We start from the raw sequence: 19,585 nt of genomic DNA on the forward strand, positions 1-19,585 counted from the left end.
AACCAATCAACCATCTATGAAAATATTTCTGTCATGGGAAAGGGCTAAACCCTAGGCATAACCATTTAACAATATAATTAGCGAAAATGAATCTCTGTTTAATTTCTTTCATAAACTGAAATGAATTCCACTGCAATTTAATTTATACACAATCAGTATAAATTAAATAATAGTAATAATAATAATAAGGGAGTAACATACACAACCCACAAGAACCACACAAATTATGGGACCCACATAATTGTGTGGTTCTTGTGGGTTGTGTATGTTACATGAAATGTAACATAGCAAAATCCTAATAATAATAATAATAACAAATAATCACCATATCATTAAAATGGCGAACCACAATAACTGGTATTATAATGTCAATCCCTTTCACTTTGAGTGAATCAACAGACGGGGAAAAAAAATGAAAAAAACTGAACTTCCTATTCCTATCACTTTCTTTTGACATTTCATGTAATGATTGTTCTATTCACTCCTTGCATAAGTGCAGGCACATGCCCTCCGGTTCCCTATGTACCTCTCACCTTTTTTTTTTTTTTTTTTTTTTTTCAAGTCCATCATTGTTAGTATTGGACAAATTCTTTTATACACATCCAAGCAAGATTGTCAAAATCCTATTTGCTAGCAACAGATGCAGAGGCTGCAGCAGCCTCCGCTATCAAGGAAATTGGCTGGCGAGCCTGCAGGCAAGCACCAATATCAAAGGGGTGCAATTCAGTTCCATCAAAAATAAGATTAACGCCCGGAAGAACTACTTCTCGGCTCTCAGCTTCATCGGGTTCAGGCTTTACCACATTCATAGAAGAGGTTTCTTCAACAGGCCTTGTTGCAGCTTCATACACAGGAGTTAGAGCATATGATCTGCAAACATGATAGTAAAATTATGGTTTTGCAGGTTTCATTTACTGCAGGTTTGAATCACATCATAATAGAAGCAAATACATTGTCAGACTATAACCAATATTTCAAAAAAATAATAATAATAATAATTGATTTTCACCATCCTAGACCGAATGAAGTTTCAAATTGGACTTTGTTTTAACTTGGACCACTAAAATTAAATTTCATAATCATTTCTGTCATAAAGCCAGTAATTCTCGTTTGTTGAAGTGACTGAAACAACAATACTATTCATCTCTTGACACTTTTGCAAAAGAAATATATGTAAATAAATATCACAGTTGATCCAAAAGTCCCAAACCATGAATAAAATTGTCATATGACAGTTGCAAGCACAAACTTCCTCCACTTTAACTAATAAAAATTAGTTTTGGCAACAATGAACTATTTTGAAAGGGTGGTGAAGTGTAATTAAACCTGGGTCAGCTTAAGATGTGTATTCCATGCAAACCTATGTGAAAAAAGTACATCCAGTTCCGCATAACCAACCTACACTTCCTTGGAAATCCTACCTAGTACTAACTACATCTTTTTTGTTACAAAACGGATTGTGTTAAAAAGAAAGTAAAATACAAGAAGTGGACAGGAACCGTATCTACTTCATTGACGGATATAAAAGAATAAATAAATGGGAAAAGCTTATAAAGAAACCTGCCCACCAAACATGGTTTAAAAAATAAATCATTGACGAGCAAAAAGCAGTTAAACACAAGAGGTTGAAGGAAACAAAACTAAGGATGCACATATGTGATAAAGACAGACCTCAGAATGCTACCATCAAAGCTCAGAACTTCAGTCCGGCAACGCTGTCGATTAGCAAGCTTTAATCTCTGATACTCGCTTGTGGCTCCTGATATAGGAGAAGAAGGGTCTACCAACGGATTCCACCTTCCGCTAGCATAGTTCATCAGTTGCCGAGATGAGTCCTTCGATTGCTCTTTCTGGTAAAGAAGTTTCGCTGCAGGACCTGTTGCATGGTACTCTGCACAAACATCCCGCAACCTTTTTCTTAAGCCTTGCATTTCGTCGTGATGCTCAGTGAGAGAATCAGCTTGAAGTAATTGTGATGAGACAACCCTTTTACAAATATTGTTGCATAATTTTGGACTAAAAAGTGGCATTCCAAATTCAACACTTAGTGGGACCCAGTCATACTTCTCATCATCAGGTGAAAAGGATTCCGATTCGCTTTCTTTAAAAAGTTTTAATAGGCGGATATAGCCAATTGTCCACAATTCTATCTTGTTTGCCAAATCAGTCAACAGACAATTCAGTCTCGAGCTTTCTTCTTCACACAATCCCAATTCATTTCCTACTCTAGCAATTGAGCCATCAGAGTTCTTTAGGGGCAAGGGTATATCCAAAGTAACAACTCTTCCGGACTCATCAAGATCATACTTGCTTAGGGGCTGCACTATCACAGCTGAGTATTTGAGAAGTGAATTTAGACAATGTAAGAGAAAACATCCCTTAACTAAGTTTCCTTCGAACTTGCCTCCCAAACCACCAATTGTCAAACCATCCCACGACCACATAAGGGCTTTTTCACAACCAGCCAAAGGTGCCGGAAGCATGCGTAGGCATTGTCCTTTCATCAGAACAACTGTTATAGGTCCACTAGAAACAGTTGAATATAGTACCAATTTCATCCATGGTGTCATAGATGAATAGGAGGGAGGACCAAAATGGATAGGACCTTTTGGACCAGGAAGAACTGATGAACAAGGAAGAGGAATCATCGAGACAACAATATCATAGTCACGAAGAAACAACCGATCTAAAGTTGCTGGGGCAAGAGCAGCCAAGCTTTCACAGCGGAGAATATCCACTTGATATTTCTTTTTCTTCCTCAAAGTACCTTTATTAACATCAGATTCTTCAATAGGTATCTGTTTCTCATCATTCAGGAAATTTGGGTCTGGTTTAGAGACCTCATTTAACAAACTACTATCTTCTGATAAATTAAGAAATGATGTCTCATCATCAGTACTTCCAGAAAGGGGTTCATCCAAAATATGCACATCATCAGTACTTCCAGAAAGGGGTTGATCCAAAATATGCACATTCTGAAGCCTCGAATTCATGGAATCATCAATAATGTGTCTGGCTTCATTGCTAACAAAGGGTTCTGATTTGTCAGTCAATGTTGTATCAGCAATCAGAGAAGCAGCCTCGTCAGTACTTGAAGCTGACATGTCCAATTTATCACAAATTTCCACTGCTTTAACATCAGTGGAAATGCCGCCCGAAAGAAGGCATTCCAAGACACAACGAAGACTAAATGCATGATTTGCAAATTCCTGCAGTTCCCCTTCAAATTTTGCTCCCTCTAATGTACTCAGATCCTTGCACAGATCTGCAATGCTAGCATGACCCAGCTTCCCTGCTTCGTACAGTGTTACAGCATGAGATTTCAAGCCTGAAATATTACATGAAATACACAAGTTACTTTTAGATAATAGAAAGAAACAATGTAGACTTGTATAACTCAAGCAATTATATACATGAAAGATGACATGGATAAAATACAATTCCAAATCTTTAACATCCAACTCTAACTATTTTAAATTCCCCATGCACAATATTTTGACAAAAAATGAGTTTGACTATTTGTTCCTTCATACTACTCTTAATAGGGAATATAAAACACAGTACCCAACAACCCAACTTCAAACACAGCAATCAGGAAATAATAGATTCGACTCCGAGAGACCAAGAAATGCTTCATAGCTAAATTCTCTCGGAAGATGATCATAAAAAGGAAGCTTAACATACAACTTATACCAGGCATTCTCCAATCCTTGTTCTTCCTTATATTAATCTCCTTTGGTCTTAATCTGTTATGCTAATTGAAATGTCACATGCTATTCACATGACTATCCTATTGAAACAGAATAAAGGAAAATGAAGATTAAGCCAGACATAAAGATAAAATCCATCTATAGTTTCCTTTAACTATTCAGTCCAAATTGGAATAGTGGAACAGCTTTGCCTAGGAATGATGCTTAGATACTCCTGCCCCATAGGAGATACAAATATACACATGAATAGTAACAAAAGTGAATTGAAAAGGCTATTCAGCAGAACTATCATAAGAGTTTCCACAGGATTAAAAAGGCCACTTAGGAGGAGGTGCTAAACATGCAGCTCAACTTATATCCACTTACAGTTACCACTATTGTGATAACTAATCCAACTCTTTTGAAGAGAAGGCCAGGTCATCCTATCACTGCCATAAAATAACAATTTATGCCCTAAAAATGGAGAAGTAACTCTCCTGGGACTTAATCCAGTCCTGAAAAAACTTACATTCGTGAAATGGCTTTGTTCCTTTTTTTTTTCCCTCTCTTGGGGAGTGTGCCGAGGACCCCGTTCCGCAAAAGTTGTGGGATGGGGTCCTTTGGTACAAGAAGAGGGTCATAGCCATGGTAAGGCTGTACAAGTGGGTAAAGGTACAAGGAGAGAACCCTGCATCTGCCCATTCCATTATAAACAACTATATTTAACAAAAGTATTAATCTGATTCTGGTCCATGAATTATGAATCCAAGAGAATTGGAGTTTTTTCAAATGGCTGGAATGCCAACCACATAAAAATGGTTGTATTTGACGGTCAAGAAAAGGGGGACAAAAAAGAGGAGGAACAAGACCTGGTGAAACAGAACCCATCATAAGATAGGATGTTATATTGGCATCTACAATAAAAGCAACACGGGCGAGGCCAGCACATGGTCCATAGTTCTCTGTCCCTGTGCTGTCTCCTTGTTGACTATAATCACCATCACCAGACATGACCCCTGAGCCTATACTAGCACGATATGCCTCATCTTCATCACTGAGAGTCACTCTTGGTGAATTAGGTACGCTTGTATCTTGAAGAATGGAAGCGGGATCAATTATTTTTATTGCCCATCCCAATCGACAAGCAAAAGATGCAGCTGCTTGCAGTTGAGAAAGGTCAGCCTGTAATGTTGCTGCCAGTTCAGCAACAGTGGCATTCTCACTTGAAACAACAAAAACTGCGTAAAGCAACCTGAATAATGTGTTTAATAGTGTTAAAATCTTAGTTCTGTACAGCAAGTAAACAACATTCAAATGACAGAAAATGAATCATTAACCAAAATAACTTCCTTACTCCTCAATCGGATCTTCATAAGACTGCTCCCTGTTGGAAACAAACCCTTCAAGCCTGGAAACTGAATCATCACAAATACTTGTTACTTAAAATCAAAATAAATGAGAAAAGCAGAGAAAGGTTGGATCAGTCACATCATCATCCAGAACACAAACAAGTAAGAACAAGGAAAGCAGTTGTATCTAATTGCATTATACAATGAAGAAAAGTCAGCTAAGTGGACAATGGAATCAACTCTAATATTCCTGGTACAGCAGTTACTCAGAAATTCAATTACCAGAAAGGCAGACAAAAATCCCAAAACAAGGAACAAGGAAAAATGTATATCCAAGAGACTCAAGTCATTATAAATTCAATCAAAGGTTTGTGAAATCTTCTGCTCCTCCAGTATTTCATTTACCCCCTGACAAAATGAGATTCACCCAGAAACGAACCACATATTTCATCTATTTATTAGAGAATATTATTTGGCAAAAAAAATTCTGCACATGAACAGCCTACCCTTAAATCGGTCATCAGGATATACAGGAACATCAAAGTAGATCAGTCCCCGTCGATAAAGACCCTTTATAATGTCAGGATCAAACAAGATAAATGAATTAGCCTCCTCTTTACATACTTTATCTATCATTGCCGTTTCTTCTTCTGTGAGTTTCTGTAGCAGGAAGGGAAAACAACATAAGCTCATGTAAGCCACTTGAAGCTTCAACAGCAATTATATGGACGTGTGTCTGTGTGTCGCCGAAATATGCATGCATATAAAACCAAAGAGGTGACCACTGTTTAGAGTCGTAAAAAAATAGGACTTTTGATCTCTTACCTTAAATTCTTCTAAGGTAAAATTGACAAGACAAACTCCCCACCATGGTTCAATTACAAAGTCCACTGGTTGAGTAGGCAACAGCTCTTTGGCAATTGACTTGTTAAGCTTCCACATAATTTTCTGAATAGCTCAAGATGAGTATATCATAAGTGAAATGCTTTTATTTCATCTATAAAGATGAATTGCAAATTAAGCTGAGACACTATTAAATCTAATAAACCTTTACATAGATTTGTGAAGCCAGCAGATAACAGAATCATGCCTCAGGGAAATCACCAACACAGAATGTTTCAGCAAGCTTGTCTAAAATTATATTAGGTCCATTAGACATGACTTTATCAACTGATTCTGATAACATCTATCAGAAATCAAGGAAAGACTATCCAATTGTTTTAGGTTCAGATTTGGTTTTCAAGTCTTAATATTCTTTTCAACTTCACGGCCCCACTATGAGTGGTCAGAATAATTTCTCTGGCCAATTGTAATATCAGTCATTGAACAATCCATTGCATGGATGAGACACCCAAACACGTGCACAAAAACATGTGTGCATACAGATAGGCACACTATATGAATATGTGACCATACAGGCAACTGATTCAGCACCTTAGATCTGCACTTGTTCATAATATCAATAAATTCGTTTCTCCCAATTCCAGTAAGCCGCAAGGCATCTGCTGCACTGAAGTTTGGTATGCTGTCATAGGGTTGCTCTGTTAACAACAATACACAAGAGGAGTTCTAAATATTATTAAGTATATAATAGTGGAAAATTATGATAAATTCAATGCTAACAGTATAGCATACTTAAATTTAATTTCTTCTAAAAAGGCAAACTATTACCATTTTTCATAACCTCGAATATCATATCACAGTAATATCTGAAAGGAGATAGCCTCATAACACGGCAAACATACTCTGCAAGGTGATAAGGAAATAACTGTAGAAAAAGGAAGTCAACAACAAGTTAAGTGCACAAGCACAAAAAAGAAGACAATAAAACTTATAAACTGCAGAAGGGGTAACAAACGAGTAACTCTGTAGCAGAATGAAAACTCTTTTGCAAAATGCAACATGTATGTTACATATAATTAGAGAGTTTCCCAAGTGTTTTCACATTAAAACGCACCGCCAGATTTTTCCGCAAGTAACGCACCATGTCTTCATAATATTCACCTTCTTTGCATACTCTGCGTGCAAAACATTTGTTCCAAGGAAGTCTCTTCTTAATGCAATGCTCAATGATCCTGCATGTCATTCCCATAGAATAGAAGTCACATACATATTTGCCACAAGTTCATAAGAAAGAATTTTAAAATTCACCTCTATAAATGACCTCATTCACTCTAGTCAAATTTAATACCCATTTCACATAGTTGGAAAATAAAGCAAGGATACTAAGTAGAAGCAACTAATAACCTTCTGTGCCATTCTTCCTTAGAAGTAAGTGTAGCTTGAAGCCGCTTTGGGAGATTCTCCCATGGACATTCTTCATTAATTGCTTTCAAGAGCAACTGTTCCTCGATTGTAGTCGGAACGTGCTGCATCTTTTTTTTGCTTTTTACCTAATCACTTGATCCAGTCAACAAATAGCTGCTTCTGAAACACTCAAAAACAACCGAGACTGAGCGTTTTAACAAGAATTTCGAAATTGCGATCAAACAACAAAGAAGCGTCAACTAGCTACGGGGTTTATGAAATTAACAAATGAGAAGCATTGTTGGTTGCTACACAAACCGTACAGTTATTTTGATTTTTTTTTTTATTCCAGGAGCAATTTAAAGGACATTTTGGAAACAGCTAATGTCGATGCATAAAATTCAAAGTGGAAAGAATTGATCGGACCTGAAAACGCTTCTCCAGATCCTGGTGGCGCTGGTAGGGTTTTTAAATGGGGAACGAGATCTACAAAAGAGTTTGAATTGCATGCATTCGCTAATGACTTACGAGCAATGACTGCTATTATTATTATTACTACTATACTTGCTACAAGCCTGACCAATCCATTTTTTATTCTGTCTATTCGTTATTCAGGAAGAAGTAGTTTTATTTTCTTTGAATGGGTTATTCAAGTTGTTAGACCCGTACACAACTGAGACCTTAGTACCTGACCCGGATCCGCCAATATAACCCTTTTTTTAATTTTAACTTACGTATCAACACTTTTTTCCTCTTAATTACAGTATTTAATATCTAACACGGAATGATTCCTTTATGAAATAGAAATTGAAATTGAGTGGAATGAAAATGGGATAGAAATAGGAATAAGCTGAAATAATAATGAGATTTTAATATTTACTTGATAAAGATAAATGAAAATAAGAATGTGCTGGAATGTCATTAATATGTTTACTTGACAAAATAAATGAGAATGAGAATTAATTTACTAAAATACTCATAGTATTAAATAATGTAATTTTCATTAACTAGATACATGTATAAATATTATTATAAAAATGATATTAATTAAAAAATAAAATTAATGATAATAATAATAATAATAAATGTTAATAATGATAATATTAATAAAAATAATTAATAATAACTAAAATAATAAATTTAATAATAATGACATTTAAAATAATAAAATTAATTATTATTTGAACAAGAGTAATTCAGAAAATATAAAAAAAAATTATAGAGATATAAAAGTCAGTTCTGGGAATGAGCAACCCCATATGAGAATGAGATTCTCATTTCTTTTTCTCAAATTGTGTAGGACTCACACAATTTATTTTCATTCTCAAATTACATTTTGCCAAGTAAACATGAGTTTTATTTTTGTTCCCTAAACTCTCAAGTAAACACACCATAATTTTTTTACGGAACAAAAAATCATTTTTGGCAACTAATTACACAAAAAATATTATTACGTCTGAAGATATAAATAATAATTACTTTAAATTTAGCCATACATACCATCCTAATAATAATTGGTATTACCTTTGATAGCATAAGCTTTCTCCTCATTAGTTATCTCATGCCAACGACCGATTTCCGGCTGAGTCGGTTGTGGGTTATTCAAATCCGATAATGGAAGAAACAAGTATGGGCTTGACCCATTTCGAAAGAGGCCCAAGCGCGAAAGGAAACAACAAAGGAAAAAACCCGCGTGCTGGCATCATCTACAATCAAACGCGGCCACCAAGGAAGAAGACTTAAGTCTCAGACTTGGTATTCCCAGGTTCTATTTTCTCTCTGTCTTTTCCTTTATATCATTTTTTTTTCTTTTTTGATCTTTTGCTCCTTTTGTGTCATTTTTAATGCCACGGATAGGCTGCTAAAGCAACAGAGAAAAAGTAAAGACTTGGTATAATGGCTCTTCGTTTTGAGGTAAGGCATTTAATTTTTGTTGCTGCTTTTGTTTTCTTTTGGTGAAGATTATTATATCTGCTTCACTCAGACGCAAGCACACTCACGTAATGCACAAGCTGAGAGTACTATTATGGAAGCAGTGTGCAATATGGCATGGTGCCAAGTTTTGGCTATTGTAAATAATGAGAGAAAAATTGAACATATATGTTTTAAAATGTTAACATTTGGAGCTATTTTGATGTGGAAGTTTATTCTTGGAGCTTCTTTGTTAGCAACTTAGCATTGTATGAATTCTTTTATTTGTACATCCTGTTGTATGGAGCACTGCTTTCTGTAGTGTTTCCAGTGTTTAACTATTTGTTACTGATTCAGTGATTTATATATGTTTGTTACTTTTTAGGTTTTGGGGAGGTTTAATCGCGCCCGTGCAGCTCAATTGACACTTCCTCACTTTGTATGCCAGACACCTTTGTTTATGCCCGTGGGAACACAAGGTTAGAGTTTCATTTATTAAATTTATATTTAAGACAGCAGATTGCTGAGTAAGTTTCTCTTTAACTTTACATGTTCAAGCTCAAAGAAAAGAAGGCGTGTCCGGAATTAAAACGAAAAACACCTTTTTCACGAGACATTGTTCATATCATACTCCTTTCAATTGGTGATCACATTATTTGGCTTTTATTTAGATGTTTTCTGGATAAAATAATGCATTTTTATATGGGTGCGAGTGCATATAGATGATTTACTTTCATATGTGTATCTAATCACATATTTTTATAAGGCAAGGTCGGTCTTCCTGATCACAGGGACAATAAAAGGTTTGACAACTGATCAGCTCGAGGAGATCGGCTGTCAAATTATTCTTGGAAATACATATCATTTGGCACTCCGTCCTACTTCCGAACTTATTGACGAATTGGGTGGTCTACACAAATTTATTAACTGGCCTAGAGCACTGCTTACTGACTCTGGTGGCTTTCAGATGGTTATCTTAATATTCCATATATTGCTATAGTTTTATTCTTTTAACAGTTGTATTCTTGGTTTGTTCCAGATTTTCTTCTTTAGCATAAAGTTGGACGTGTTTGGTTTATTTTTATTAGCATACATATCTCCTATGTTTATTTTGATTTGCTTAAAGTCTCCTGTATCACGAATCTATATGTAGCAGGAATTTTTGACACTCAGTGGCACTTTGCTTATATTTTTCAGGTCTCTCTTTTGCATTTAGCTGACATCACTGAAAAGGGAGTAACATTTCAGGTAATTATTATTTCTTTGGTTAATGAAATGAATTCAAAGCTTATGAAATTTGGTTCAGACTGTGATATTTTTCTCATGAGATTCAGTGTTGAATTTGCTCAATCGCTATCTCAGAGAAAATTAAAACTATAGACTTAACTTATATGCTTAGGTGTCGATATGTGTTTGTGATTGTGGATGTGCATGCACAAGTCTTTGTCTGTGTTGCTAGTAAAAGGGAAGTGACTGATATTATTGCTTAATTGCCAAAAATTTTCTGTTGATCTCTCTTCTTGTTTCTTTCTTTGTGTCCCTGCAGCCGCCAGGCGGTGTTAGTTTAATTGGATGTTGACAGTTGTAAAACTACACTTTTAATTAACAAATTAAGACCATGTTCTATCTCAAATTCTTTTTAGTAATTGTTTCTAGATTTAGGAAACTTTTTTTTTCCTTTTATCACACCAATTTCTCTTTTTTTTAGCCAATAATTATTTGTCCACTAGTAGTACAGTGTGCCTCACGTGAATGCCCATCTACTGTCCTATTTTGTATATTTGTGCTCTTCCTCTTAAGCTTATTCTGTTTCCTTGTTAAAATATTGAAATATGTTGCTATTTTCTTGTTGATTGCAATTCAGTCACCAGTTGATGGAAAGCCTATGCTCTTAACACCAGAGGAGTCAATTCAAATTCAAGTATGTGCATTCATTTTGTGCAAGTTTATTATTCTCTTGCCTTGCTATAATGTCCTGGGTTTCCCTGTTTGACATGTAATTTTCAGTAGTTGGTATATATGATCTTTTGAAAGCCTTATCATTTTGCGTTAGTACCCTTTTTTTGTTAAAACTGATGCATGGTCTCCCCAAGAATCTTATCATTTGAGGCAGTGCATTCTACAATTATCCTCCAATAAAAGATAGTAACAACGGCGATAACAATAACTATAAATAAGTAAAATAATGCATACGGATGACCAGGTTCAACAGTATCCATGTGCCTTTTCAAATCTCATTGATTTTTCTACCTCTATAGGCAAAATATCCTTCAAGTTGAAGTATAGTGGTCACATTATATGCCTTATTTTAACAGAATTGAGTGCTTTTTTCTTTTATTAAGTGCCTTTTTTCTTTCCTCTTGCTAAAAGAGCCTCTTCTACCTATCTTTTGCTATATGGCACTGAGTGGGCACGAAGAGTCAGGTGCAACAATAGGTGTCGCCAGATAAAAGAATAAATTATTGTACTTAATACATGTATCTTCTGGTCTGCTTATGATTCTGCAGAACAGAATTGGAGCAGATATAATTATGGCTCTTGATGATGTAGTGAGAACCACCATAACTGGTCCACGAATTGAGGAGGCTATGTATCGCACGCTTCGTTGGGTAGACAGATGTATAGCAGGCAATATATCTAATACTCAATGTCTCATGCTTTTCGTTCTGATGAGTTTAAAATGCAAAAAAAAACAAGTTATAAATTTACTAATGCGGCAGTGTCCTTGGTGCACTCGTTAGTCTGAGCTTGTTGACTTGAGTTATTCTTAGCCTTAGTAGCTCAGGTTTAGTGTATCACGTTGTGTGAATTGACTAGTAAATGGGAATGATGCAGTATGCAATGCTTGATGTCATTTATTTAAAAATATTCATATGGCATGTGTCAACTGAACTATCTGCAATCATATCTCAGCATTAATGTTTTTGATCTAGTTACTTAGAACTTTTTGCTGTTTATTTTTTTTCCTTGGACAGCTCACAAAAGACCACACGAGCAGAACTTATTTGGTATTGTACAAGGAGGTTTAGATCCTGTGCTAAGGTGAATCTCAATTGAAATATCATTTTGCTAATTTTAATTTCCTGCACACGAATGCCTCTTTTTCATATTAATAGGCACCTCTGTTTACTGAAACTAGTTGTTTGTCACCATTCTTTTTCATTTAATCAGGGATATATGTGTTAGAGGCTTGGTGGATCGAAATTTACCTGGGTATATATGCTTAACACTCACATACTTAAATTTAAGTTTCTTATTTTTTGCCATATAAAATTTTAAAATGTTGAAATTTTCTCAAGGTCATGAATAATTTTCCATCTTTTCCATTATTAGAGTTTGCGACATTTAATTTTCTTCAACCATTTTGTTTTGTTCTTTCCCTGCAATTTTCCTAATGGTTCATTCTTTCCCTTAATATGTGAGTTAACTGTGAAACTAGTTGCAGTTTCCAGTTTAAATCTCTTTCATTTCATTTAAGATTAGATTGATTCTTATGGCTTTTGCTTTCAGAGATCAAGGACTTGAATTGACCGACTTTACTTCTGTGACAGATATGCTATTGGTGGTCTTGCTGGCGGTGAAGATAAGGATTCTTTTTGGCGTGTTGTTGCTCAGTGTACTGCTGCACTGCCTGAAGATAAACCACGATATGTTATGGTGCAAATGGCATATGTCATTTTATCTCTGCATCCTTCAAACCACCTTATATAATGAATTGTGTGCTTCTTCTCTTTGATATTCCATATTATGATGTGCGCATGCACTATATTTCAGGGTGTTGGTTATCCGCTGGATATTGTAGTTTGCAGTGCTTTGGGTGCCGATATGTACGACTGTGTTTACCCCACTCGAACTGCTCGTTTTGGCACTGCTCTTGTACCTGAGGTGATAGATTCTGCTTTGAAATTATTTGAAAGCTTTTTGTTCACAATTGTTTGAACAAAACTTTTCTAAATTCTAACCTTTTCTAAAAAAGATCGTAATAATAAAATGAAAGAAAGAAAAGAACCTATGGTATTGTCATGCACAATGTAGTTCACTTGGAACATCCAGGTTAATGTTTTAGCTGTAGCATTTGCTTGGTTTAAAGTAGAGACTGTTCAACATGTTAAACAAGAAATTGGATTTATGCATTTAATATAGCTGCGTGGTATCTTTGGGATTTTTTTAGAATTAGTTTATCTTTCTCACAATTATAATGACAAATGAAGTATTTTATAATGAATTTTGACAAAGTTACAGGATATGTTTCTACAAAATGATGAAATCTGCATATGAGGTTTACAGAACCTTACTACATGCACATGTGAATATTTGATCCTTTTTTTTTTCGTGGGGAGGGGGGGTTATGGAATGGAGGCATGATTGTGAAGTCTGATCACTGGAAAGAATCCCATAGATTGCAACTTAATATTAGATACATAATGCAGGGAGTGCTAAAACTCAAACACAATGCAATGGTTAATGATACTCGCCCTATTGATCCCAAGTGTGCTTGTATGGTATGCTTCTAACTGGAAGTTCCTTTGTCTTAGATATTAATCTATGATTTCTGTTGTATTCTATCTGTGCAGTATTCTGTTTGTCATTGTAGGTTTGTAAGAACTATACAAGGGCCTATATTCATTGTCTTGTTACGAAGGACGCTATGGGATCTCAGCTTCTGTCATATCATAATTTGTATTATATGCTGCAGGTACAAACTATCTGATCTATAATGAGAATATTCTCCTAAACTTTGCTCTTGTTTTGTTTGTGATTAAAAGTTATTTCTCTTACGAATGCAGCTTAGCAGAAATCTACATTCATCAATAGTTGAAGGAAGGTTTCCAGAGTATGTTTGTGATCAGCTTTGTTCATATTACACCCCTCCACTGCCCTCCCCTAAGCTGTTTTGCCTCTCCCTTCTCTTTTTTTTTTTTTGGAATGAAGAACTTATGGCTGATCGAGATGTTACATAATTCCCGGCTCAAATCTATGTGCTAGCAGGAATTCTAATGTTGTTCGCTTTCTTTGGCAGGTTTGTTTGCGATTTTCTGCAGAAAATGGTAATTTCTAGCATTTAAATTGGCTTTTGAATCTCACCTAGCATTAAAGAGAAATAGTATTGAGCTATCACATGGTGAATATTAACTAAGCTGTTGAAACTTATGATGGCTTTATTGTCTTGTAGTTTCCCAAGGGTGATGTCCCTGAATGGGTCTGCAATGCCATGGATGTTGCCGGAATTGACATCTCTTCCTGTTGTTCATCCTAGGATTAGAGTTAGAAATACACACTTAACAAATTATTGAGGTTGGAACTTACATATCCACTCCAAAGATTAAACTGAAGAATTCTAATTTACAGGTAACAACAGGGCGGCATAAATTTTGTATCTCCTATGCTCCCTCCTTAGAAATTATATATCCCATCGGAAAATCTCTTTTTGTTTCCCTTATCTCAGTTGTCGTACAATAGTTTCCCAACCCCCCCCCCCCCCCCCCAAACAAAACAATTTATTTTTGTGCAATTTACTGAAAAAAATTTTGGTGTTACTTCTACTTAATCATTAATGAAATTCTTCTACTGATAATTTCATTTGTTCACACCTTTTATGTTCTTCAGCAATAATACTTCATTGTCATAAGTCAATAACAGTGATTTTATTGCCCATCCTATTTAGCCTCCATGTCTGAATCTTAAATTATTTCTTTAGTAATGTTGCTTTTATGATGGTACTCACAACTATACTTCGGCAAAGCTATTGCCTTTTAGGAAGCCATTTATCATGCATGATTCGTGGAACTAACAGTGAAAGCGAAGAATCTGTAAAAGCAAAACAAGTTGATGACAGGTGAAAAAAGGGAAAAAAAAAATGCCTGCTTTGCTCTATTGATCATTGTAGCTTTTGTTATAGGCTGTAACACGTTACGGTAAGGATAAACAGCTTTTTGTTGCATCTGCCTAACTTTTCTGGATCGGCTGTGGAAATTTAGTACCTGTAGCCAACTAACTACAAAGTGCCATAACTGAGGGTGATTTCTGCAGAATCTGGAGCACTTTTTCCACTTAGACAGCAAAAGTCGACTAAGTCATCAGATTTAGGCAATGTGAAATGTGCATTTATATTCCACATTGTCAATACACACGTTCACTGAACAGTAACCAATCTTTTGAAACATCAAATATGTTCACACAATCCCACCAAACTCGAAAGTGCCATACTTATTGTATTTGACAAGCTTGGAGAGCACAATAAAGTCAAGAGATCCCCATTTCCCTTTACTTTCCAACCTATCCTCGATATTGCCTTCCAAAATAGAAAAAGAAATATGAAAGCTTAAAGTAAAGTTGCTTTCTCTTGGGAGAACCCTCAATAGCCTAGCGGTGAATCACTTTTCTTCTTACTAGAAAGAAATTTGAGTCCTTCCATTTGAATTCGTATGGATATAAATGTGTCACGTTTAGGGTTTGTTTGGCATGCGGTCTGTATTGCATTATTTTTTGTGCACCATGTTTAGTGAGCACAATGGTGTAGATAAATTGGAAACCTTTTGGAGCCAAAATGAGACTTACGCTTCCCTCGGCTCTCACCTCGTCTATATATTTTTTTTTCTTTAAAAAAAAAATTAAATTATTTATTTAATGTATTTTAACAGTTTTAACTGATAACAATTATTTATCACCGGTAAACGATTATTGCCGCCAGCAATGCATCACTAACCACCACCGTCTGTCATCATCAAAATTTTTCCAGCATCTTTTGACGTCAAGTTTAGTGCCGTTAGATTTTCTCGGCGTCTACACAATGATACTAATATCACTGGCATTGGAACTTCCTTCCGTCGTAGATTTATAGATGAAATTTTAAATGCAAATATATGGTGAAGGAGAGCTCCATTACTGACGTTATTAATACAATTAACTAAAGATCAAGAAGAGGTTTCCAATGATACCAAATTTAACTTAAACGAAAGTTCATAATTTCCTATAGTGGTTGGCAGTGGCCAGTAGTGGCTACCTGTGGTTATTTAATTCTTTTGATAAATGAAAATATAATAGTTTAATATTAGTAATAATACATTAGAATCTAATCCAGTTCAATGAGGCGCACCAAATGCACCCTTACAGTATAGATGTTTGGTCTTCTCTTCGCCATTGCTCGAAGCTCTCTTGCCCCAAAGTCACAAGGACAGTTCCCCCACCAACTCAACTCAGAATCCTTTTTTATTTTGACCCTTATCTTTCTTTTCCCATTTGCATTAGTGTCCCCGAGGCGCAAGTAAACAAAACACCCATCACTTTCCTTGCACAAAACGGAAACTTAATAGACGTTACAAGCAATTTAGTGTATTTTTTATCCGTCAATATTTCGAACACGCAACTAAAATTTGTCGATACCCTTTGACAAAAATTGGACAACAAGCTCCTAACAAAAGCCATGTGATGATATTGCCATATATTGATATGGGTTGCTGCTCTCTTGCGTGATCTCCCTTTTGGGATTTGGAGGGCACCCAGTTGTGGGCATGCCTTTCCTTGTGAAGTTAAAAACGAATGGACGTATACCTACAAAAAGCTACATGCATAATTGTTTGTTATCTAGTTATGCATTAGATATCAAGATCGACGAGATTATGAGGACCCAAAACCCACAACACGTATCCCCATCAACGTCATGCATTGAATAAATTGAACATCTACTATCGTTGCAGTGGAAGAAATCGGATGTCTGGCTTTCACTGGTGAGATTGACCGCCGACATGTTTTGAGTGTTGCCAAAGTCTCAAAATAGTGATCCATTTGTTATTTGCTCTCAAATCAAAGGTCGGCACAAAGAAGCAATTGCCATTGTAATTATTATTTTTTTCCTAGATAATAAAATAAACGTTCCAAATCCAGATTTAAATTTAAACATACTTTATGCTTGGATCATTAGCCGTTAAATAAAAGTACGTGATTGATAAACTCTCCGGATCAAGTTGTGTATAGTGCACTGGCTTTCCAAAAAAATTGAAAGGTGTAACAAAAGATTTAAGTATTCTCACAAACCCATATAATCGTATATATCATAGCCTGACAAGTAAAAAGTGATTGTTTATCAAACATCTTATAACGAATTTGTCATTGACAATTTCTATCATTCCGTTAAAAAATTCTAGTAATCATGTCATTTTTCCTTTGTGCTGCATGGGATGAATCATCTTTAAAAAGTTGCGATATATGAAAGGGTGCATTTTTCACATGATTCACGAGGCCCTTTTTCCCCCGAATTCTTTGATGTTAGCAAACCTGATTAAAATATGCAATAAAATAAATTGAAGGATCTTACAATCATTATGTTTCGAAAGTGGGGCTCTGTACTGCTTCTGTCGAAGGGGAATGGCAGCGACGTAATAAATTGAAAGTACTCAATATTCGATTTCTTATGGTTTCTTTCTGCAATCACCATCTTTCTAATTTAACGCTGAGCTAACCTAATGAATTGTGAAAAGTCCCAAAAAGAAGTTTTTATTTTCCCGGAAAATTCTGACAAGGCAGGTGAGGTTTTTGCAACCAAGTATAGACGTGCTTTGATGTTTCTCCCAATCATTACGGGATAATTGTTTAATGTTAGATAATTTATATCACACTTGACAATTGTCTATATATATATATATATATATATATGCAGGTGAGGTTTTTACAACCAAGTGTAGACGTGCTTTGATGTTTCTCCCAATCATTACGGGATAATTGTTTAATGTTAGATAATTTATATCACACTTGACAATTGTCTATATATATATATATATATGGCTCTGGCTAAGTTTATATATATATATATGGCTCTAGCTAAGTTACGTTCAACGTAACTTACGTCAGACACAGCAATAGTGTACAGTAGTAGGACCGCAACTGTTGTGGTGTCTGGCATAAGTTACATTTAACGTAAGGGTAATTTTTAAAAACCTCCCCTGAGGTTTGGGCTTGTTGCAAGTAGATGGCGAGAATTGATTTATTTGTAAAAAATCCCCTACCGTCAGTTAAGTTTAACATTGACCGTTAGTTGACCGTGCAAAGACAATATTACCCTTAACAATAGTTTGTAAACGAAAATAACTAAAAAAAAACCAAAATTATTGGTGCAAAAAGCACAAACCCTATTTTTTGACAATTTTATCCTTGTCAATTCTAAAAATTTACAATATCATAGGTAAAGATTATGACTATTTCATTTTTAAATTTTTAATTTTATCTTTCTTGTAGGAATTTTAAGGAAATATCAATAATTTAAAGAGGATTTTTAAATTTTTTAATTTTAATTTTTTATAAGAACTTTAAGAAAATATCAATAATTTAAAAAGTATAAAATAGCTAATAATTTTGGTTTTTTTTTTAGTTATTTTCGTTTATAAACTATTGTTAAGGGTAATATTGTCTTTGCACGGTCAATGTTAAACTTAATTGACGGTAGGAGGTTTTTTATAAATAAATCAATTCTCACAATCTACTTGCAATAAGCTCAAACCTCAGGGGAAGTTTTTAAAAATTACCCTTTAACGTAACTTAGCCGGCTCCTCTATATATATATATATATATATAGATCATTACACTATTCAAAAGTCAACTGTTGAAAATTTATTTGCGGGTTGAATTTTTTTTAGTTCCATTCTCACTATTCCCCTTTCAATGTTTCATATCCTCTTACAACTCATTTTTATTGTAAATGTTCTTAGAATTAGAGAGTTTACCAAGGTATATCCATTTCTTGAATTCTTTTATCTACTCGCATGATGATTCATTTCTTTTAAATTGTTAAATGGCCTTTAAATTGTTTTCCAAAAGAGAAAGTTTCTTCAACCTCTATGCTGCCTTAGTATATGATTGAGTACTAATGTAGAAAATAAGTGGAACGACTGTCATTGAACCATTCAATAAACTCATGCCATGCGTTTTAGTTTTTTTCCTTCAAGAGATATCATTACATTTTTAATGAATATCAACATGAAGGTATCTCTTACGAGATTTTATTGTATACACTCCTAAATGATGTTATATAGTCTCTTGGTTAAATGTTTCTCATTTGAGAAAAATCTTGAGTATTTATAATGTATTTCTATCATCTCTTAAATTCTTATATTTTGTAGGTTTACCTTTACTTAATTCATTGAAAAATACGTGTCAACAGTCTAAACAACTGGAGAAAAATTTAGGATTAAAATTTCTCTTAATCTGAAAAATTACAAATATATGAATGGTAAATATTAAATAAAAATATTCATGTCAAAAGATTTTTTTTTCTGACTATATTAAAACCCCTTTAAGATAGAACACTTTTTCACAACTAAATGATTAAAATTATAATAATTTTTTATTTTTTATCACTTTACGTATGCTTATAATATGTGTCCTGTATCCTTTTTC

General features: G+C 34.7%; 2 protein-coding genes across 14 annotated transcripts; one reads left to right on the plus strand and one right to left on the minus strand.

Annotated features, from left to right (window-relative positions):
• Positions 1–308: 308 nt before the first annotated feature.
• On the minus strand, positions 309–7,901 carry LOC18042223 (protein FAM91A1). 2 transcript variants are annotated; one of them, XM_006433855.2, is made up of 11 exons: positions 7,712–7,901; positions 7,286–7,465; positions 6,996–7,113; positions 6,710–6,806; positions 6,473–6,579; positions 5,864–5,986; positions 5,545–5,698; positions 5,044–5,104; positions 4,559–4,941; positions 1,672–3,328; positions 309–870 (listed from the first exon to the last, which is right to left on the minus strand). In XM_006433855.2, exons 2-11 carry the CDS (start codon positions 7,411–7,413, stop codon positions 624–626), a joined length of 3,075 nt encoding a protein of 1,024 aa, XP_006433918.1. In that variant the 5' UTR covers positions 7,414–7,465; positions 7,712–7,901; the 3' UTR covers positions 309–623. The 2 variants fall into 2 exon arrangements, with proteins under 2 accessions (XP_006433918.1, XP_024039938.1); XM_024184170.1 differs by lacking the exon at positions 5,864–5,986.
• A 936-nt stretch (positions 7,902–8,837) lies between these two features.
• Positions 8,838–14,670, plus strand: LOC18042721 (queuine tRNA-ribosyltransferase catalytic subunit 1). Of its 12 annotated transcripts, none has more exons than XR_002905512.1 (16): positions 8,839–9,050; positions 9,143–9,199; positions 9,582–9,675; positions 9,988–10,166; positions 10,394–10,444; positions 11,061–11,117; positions 11,704–11,824; positions 12,172–12,238; positions 12,368–12,409; positions 12,748–12,853; positions 12,971–13,081; positions 13,627–13,698; positions 13,771–13,892; positions 13,984–14,030; positions 14,129–14,244; positions 14,370–14,429. XR_002905512.1 is itself a non-coding variant. In XM_024184633.1 (16 exons), exons 2-16 carry the CDS (start codon positions 9,182–9,184, stop codon positions 14,451–14,453), a joined length of 1,179 nt encoding a protein of 392 aa, XP_024040401.1. In that variant the 5' UTR covers positions 8,839–9,050; positions 9,143–9,181; the 3' UTR covers positions 14,454–14,670. The 12 variants fall into 12 exon arrangements, 3 of the variants coding, with proteins under 3 accessions (XP_024040401.1, XP_024040402.1, XP_024040403.1); XR_002905511.1 differs by having other exon boundaries at positions 13,791–13,892; XM_024184633.1 differs by having other exon boundaries at positions 13,791–13,892; positions 14,217–14,244; positions 14,370–14,670.
• Positions 14,671–19,585: the final 4,915 nt, after the last annotated feature.

Source organism: Citrus clementina, unplaced genomic scaffold (assembly GCF_000493195.1).
Source record: "Citrus clementina cultivar Clemenules unplaced genomic scaffold, Citrus_clementina_v1.0 scaffold_5, whole genome shotgun sequence".
Classification (NCBI taxonomy): domain Eukaryota; kingdom Viridiplantae; phylum Streptophyta; class Magnoliopsida; order Sapindales; family Rutaceae; genus Citrus; species Citrus x clementina.